At 43.1% G+C, this 5,689-nt stretch overlaps 1 protein-coding gene across 2 annotated transcripts; it reads right to left on the reverse strand.

Annotated features, from left to right (window-relative positions):
* Positions 1-723: 723 nt before the first annotated feature.
* Positions 724-5,482, reverse strand: LOC112899046. 2 transcript variants are annotated; one of them, XM_025967373.1, is made up of 5 exons: positions 5,290-5,482; positions 4,098-4,229; positions 3,060-3,104; positions 2,029-2,073; positions 724-1,522 (listed from the first exon to the last, which is right to left on the reverse strand). In XM_025967373.1, the coding sequence occupies exons 2-5, from the start codon at positions 4,189-4,191 to the stop codon at positions 1,230-1,232; spliced, it is 477 nt and encodes a 158-aa protein (XP_025823158.1). In that variant the 5' UTR covers positions 4,192-4,229; positions 5,290-5,482; the 3' UTR covers positions 724-1,229. The 2 variants fall into 2 exon arrangements, with proteins under 2 accessions (XP_025823158.1, XP_025823159.1); XM_025967374.1 differs by having other exon boundaries at positions 5,279-5,482.
* Between the last annotated feature and the right edge of the window lie 207 nt (positions 5,483-5,689).

Raw genomic sequence — 5,689 nt, forward strand, 5'->3', positions numbered from 1 at the left:
CTCGTGTACTTGAGCCGGTATAATTCAGGTTGGTTCTGCCACACAACGTCAGCACCAGCAAAACAGCACAAACAACACTACTTCAAGGGTCTCTTCTCAATGTGCACTATATATTTTTTTCTATTTTTTCTTGTATTTTTTCTTATTTTTTTATTCTATATTTTTCTTCTATATTTTTTTTCAATCAGGTGCACAAAGGAAGGAAACACAAAAATTTTGAGCTCAAACGGAACCAAGATGTCCACTGGAGAAATTCAGCAAGGTGCATAGGAAAACTCTATCAACTTTGTCGGCTCAAAAACACAACCTTCTTGATGGAATTTTGAAAAAATAATCTTGGCTCAATCCTGCAAGGCAGTATGAGTTTCATATGTAACTTTAAGTCATTTACTTGCACAAAAAAAATTCAGCTCAAACGGAGTTCCGAGCGAAAAGTTATGCCTATTTTCGTGAAGAGCGTTCGGATTAGGGTTTTGAGTGGATTTGTGGTGGGGAATTGTGGATGGGAATGGCAGCGGATGGATTGATGAAACAAAAGGGAAACAGGAATAATAGAAACCAGCAACTAGACTCAAACCTAGGACACAAACTCAGAATGGACTCCGAATCCAAATTGTGCAAAGGCTAAGCACAAGGTTGTAGGATAAGGGAAAACTATGGCTACATGTATTGTTTTTGGCTTTTTCGTGGACTGTGGGAGGAACGAAATAAACTAAACTAGGGTAAGCCTGACAGTAATACCTAAGTCTTTGATTACCACTTGACAGGAACTAGAGGGCCCAATCTTCCATCAGGTGAAGGATAACTCTAATTTTGGTGGAGCACGACACACGGATCCGGCTTCAAGTCAGCAGACTCGAACTCTGCAATCTTAGCACCACGACTCCTCTAGTTATCAACCGTGTCACAATCCGGTTGACCTTGCCAAAAAGGCTAATCCCTGCCTGCAAAATGAAGAACACAAGCAAGAACTTGAAAGAACGCAGCTCTCAATTGAAAGTTACAAACTGCAGACGAATGATTAAGCACACAAAGTTGGGGTTTCACAAATCGATGAATGGCGACTGTTCGAAGACAGATCAATCTAAAGCAAAACCCAAAACCTAATCTTAGGCAGCAGCTACTGATTTATGGAGTCTAGGGTCATGCAAAACCCCCTGGATGCAACCCTAATGGGTTCCAACACGATACAACGCCCAAAGGCCAAAATACGGCGTCGCAACACCAAATCAGATTCTGGACGTCAACTTCCTTTGACGATTCCCGACGACTCTAGATGAATTTGGGCCTGAAACTAGAGCCATTGGAACTATCATCTTCTTAAGTTTCCATACATAAAAAGAATGCCCAAATCCGAGCCTGTATGCAACCGTGAGACCAGTTTTAGCGCAGACTGCTCCTGGACTCCGAAACGGCCCCGAAGTCGATTTGGTTTGGGCCTCCACCTCGGCTTGGGCTCCCTTGCTGGTCCACCACGCCTCCAAGCCCTTCCTTGAGTATTTCCTGGTCCTCCCCTTGATTCCTAATCATAACATAATCATAAGGTAGCAATCTATTCCCAAAACCAAACAAAAAAGTGCTTGAATGCTCATTGTAAATTCTAAATTCAATTGTCGCGCGCGAGCTCTTGTAATTGGACCTTGAATGCTCATTGGAGGATTGTTGTGTATATCTAAAGGATTGATGTCCTCATCAATCTTCGAGTTTCTGATCTCGATGACACCCTACCTACAATCTACCACCTCGGGGTATCCCTCGATGGGCTTGGAGGTTAAAACACCGACAACAACCATGTCTCAGACATGCATACATGATCGTTTTGCATAGGAGCATCAGATATTACACACAGATGTTGACTGTAGATCAGGAAAACATGATGAGATTTATTACACAACAAGCACAAACCTTGGTGCAAACCAGTTCTATAGAGTTTCAAACATAGATCCTACGGTCGTAGGGTTTGCTTGTTAATCTGGTCTTATCATAGTAAGTTTTCAAATCATCTAGAGGTATATGGACTCAACATACCTTCTAGGCCTTGAAGTCTTGACCTCTGGGCTCCTCCTGCAGTAGCTGACACACACATTGCACAAACACTGAGTATGAATGTACTCAGCAAGACTTACCCAACTAATTGGGTATACAAATAGGATTCAAGGATATGGCAAGGCTTGTTGAGTGGACTGGTCTGTTGGTTGAAAACATTTGAACTATATACATCTACTGTGTTTCAAAATACTTGACGACTTTGTCTTTTACAATATTTGTTAAATACTGATTACATAAAGCGAGAAAGTATTATTAAATTTGTTACGAAAAGTACTATAAGCATGCTACTGTAGAAAGGCATTTTCAAGACCGGCCAAAAAAGGTTTATAGGACTGGGCTATGTAATCGACTATGCAAATGAGCCAATTTAAGGATGGTCCTGTGATCGACCCTAGAAATGCATTTTCGCGTCAAAGTTTATATAAAAGCAAATGGTCAAACGTTGGACAATAAAGTAAGAGTTGTTACTTATTTTGAAACGTGGGTTAGTATTTTCCAAATATTTGATGAGTTTTACACCTCCCTCAAGGCTACAATAAGTGTTCAGTGTACAATGCTTTTCACACAATTGCCATTGGATCATTGCACCTCTCCCTTTCTGTTACCGTACTTCTATGGAAGGAATCGATAGCACGGCTGTGGCGGAACCGACCAATTTATCCTGGCTTAAGAGCGCCTGATCACCTTTTTACAAAGATAATCCAGCTAACGCTCTTAAAATAGAACAAATGCGGTAGTCCGTCGGGTTTCACCCGATTCAACCACTACACAACCATGTATCAGACATGCATACATGATCGTTTTGCATAGGAGCATCAGATATTACACACAGACGTTGACTGTAGATCAGAAAAACATGATGAGATTTATTACACAATAAGCACAAACCTTAGTGCAAACTAGTTTTATAGAGTTTGAACCTAGATCCTACGGTCGTAGGGTTTGCTTGTTAAACTGGTCTTATCACAGTAAGTTTTCAAATCATCTAGAGGTATATGGACACAACATACCCTCTAGGCCTTGAAGTCTTGACCTCTGGGCTTCTCCTGCAGCAGCTGACACACACATTGCACAAACACTAAGTACGAAGGTACTCAGCAAGACTTACCTAACTAACCAAGTATAAAAGTAGGATTCAAGGATATGCAAGGCTTGTTGAATGGACTGGTATGTTGGCTGAAAATATTTGGACTATACATCTACTGTAAGGAAACAACAAAACAATAACCTACAACATCTAGTACCTCATCAAACTAGCAGCATGTAATAAACTAGGTTCAGCACTCTCCACTTTTATGATAATTGCATCCTGTTATTCTGCGATGTTCAAGTGCGATCAATCGGCATTCATAACCGAGAACTGCGATGATTCGAATCGATTTTACATCCTATAGGAGATACCTGGCCACACGTCACGTACGAGTTTCGCATAAACCGTTTGTGGCAACCTTTTGTGAGAAAGATATTAAACTCCGAACCAAGCTTACGAACACCCAGGTTCGCACCCCCGTATTGGGCCCCCCGTCGGGCCTAACCTCAATACAAGTTTCAGGCTACGATCCCTCCACCATTTCCACTTCGAGTGGGGGTGCAACTTGGTTCAAGAATTTAGGTCAACCAAGCTACTGGGCTTACTGGTTCATATGTCAGCATGTGACAAGTATGTTCAACGCTTGATCAAGGTTAAATATGCCATAAGTTTCTTATTTCTTTCTTTCTGGAAGTGAGGACAGAGCCAGAACTCCTTTTCTGCTCTGCACTCAACGACTAGCCATACCTTCCACTTGATTGAGCGCATTCAAAAGGAACCTTGTTTAACTTAACTGGGTATAATGGTACAGAGGTACTAGAGTTAGGTATAGGCTACGGTTGGTTACTGTTTAACTAATCTTTTTGAGTACGTGGCATGGATGTCCTTAATCAAGGAAGGTATACATGCATCAAATAGGTTGATCACGCAATTCCTAGACCTAAGCATTCAAATGCAATACATAAAATAGTAACATAAGTTAATTGAAATTAGTAGGCATAGATGCTCCGGTGCTTGCCTGACTTCTCTTCGCGTAGTGAAGCTCTGACTTGGAGTTCTTCGACAAAATTTAAATTGCTCAACTTCTTTTCTTCCGAACCCTCAAACGACATCTCGACGAGCTTGACCTAGGTAGCGTTGCTTTCTAGCTCTAAACATATGATATGCAGAGTTAGTGCATGCAAAACACTTTTTAAAAATGGATCACAACTTTCCTTCTTGATAAAGTTGCAATCCAACACTTAACTACCCTTTTAGAAACCCTAACATATTTTATCCTAATTATTTAAACCCTAAAACAATTTTAAACCTTTATTTAAAGTAAGTTTGAATTATTCTACACTAAGAAAATCCTAATTTCCTATTTATTATTATTCCGAATTATGGCTAATAATTATTTAAGAATTATCCATATTTTATAATTATACGAAATAATAATTTAAGTATTTATTTAAATCCTTTAAAATAAAGTAAATAAATAAATATTAAACCTTATTATAAACCTAAGGTTATTATATTTTTCATGCATAAAGGAAAATAAAAAAGCCTAATAAAATTGGTTTGACTATTTTAGGAGTTTTCTATGATTTATAGCATATAAAACAAGTTAATAACAAATAAAAAGAAATCTAAACTATTTTTTTGCACAAAACCCCCTGGACTTCCTTCTCTCTTTCACTTCCACCCTTCCCTCTCTCTCTTTCACAGACAGGTGGGCCAGACCTTCTCCTCCCCCTCCTCTCGTACAGGTCTCGGCCTGGCGGCGGCGCCCCTGGCCTCGCCGGCGGCGAGCCTTGCCGATGGCCCAGGCCTGCCATATCCACGACCTTCACACCCCCTGGGCTCCACTTTCCCCACGCGCAGCCGCCTCAACAGCACACCACACCAGCGTTGGCGGTGGCCAGTGGCCTGGCCACGGCGGCCGGCTACCATAGCCCCTTCCCCCGCGGGCAAAAGGCCTGGGGAGAAAGAGCTCACCCACCTGAACAAGCCACAGCCACCAATTAAGCCCTAGGGCGGCTGGAGCATGCTGCTCCGCAGCAGCGCCCATGGCCACGGCCTGGCCATGGCGATGTCACATGTTCCGGCCGTCCAAGGCACGGAACAGGCCAGCACACCGCACAAGCACGATCTACCAACCTCACTTACCCTCCCAGTCTACCCAGAACAGAACCAAAGGATTGGGACGGCTTCGCTCACCGGCGGCCTACCTGCCTCGAAACGGCGGCGAATTGAGGAGGGAGAAGATGGCGAAGGAGGTGCTGCGGCGGTGTTTTTTGCCCGGGAACGGATCAAATTGGTCGTTGAGGTACCAGGTGGTGGTGTGTGAGAGGAATTGGACTGGTTTCAAGCCACGGCGGCGAATTTCGCTGGAGAAGACAGCTCGGCCAAAGGGGAAGAATGGCGCGAGGAGGAAGACAGTGCAGCCTCTGGGTGGTTTTTATCCGCATCCAACCGATCTCTCCTTCCTCCACCTCATGCTTGCTAGCTTGCTGCTGTCCTCGGCATGATCCGACGGCGTGGCGCTGTTTAATTTTTCCCGCCGAACTTCGGCGGCGGCAGCGTACGAGAGGATAAGCTCGACTGCCCTGTTCTGTCTGAACTTTTCTC

Source organism: Panicum hallii, chromosome 7, assembly GCF_002211085.1.
Source record: "Panicum hallii strain FIL2 chromosome 7, PHallii_v3.1, whole genome shotgun sequence".
Lineage (NCBI taxonomy): Eukaryota > Viridiplantae > Streptophyta > Magnoliopsida > Poales > Poaceae > Panicum > Panicum hallii.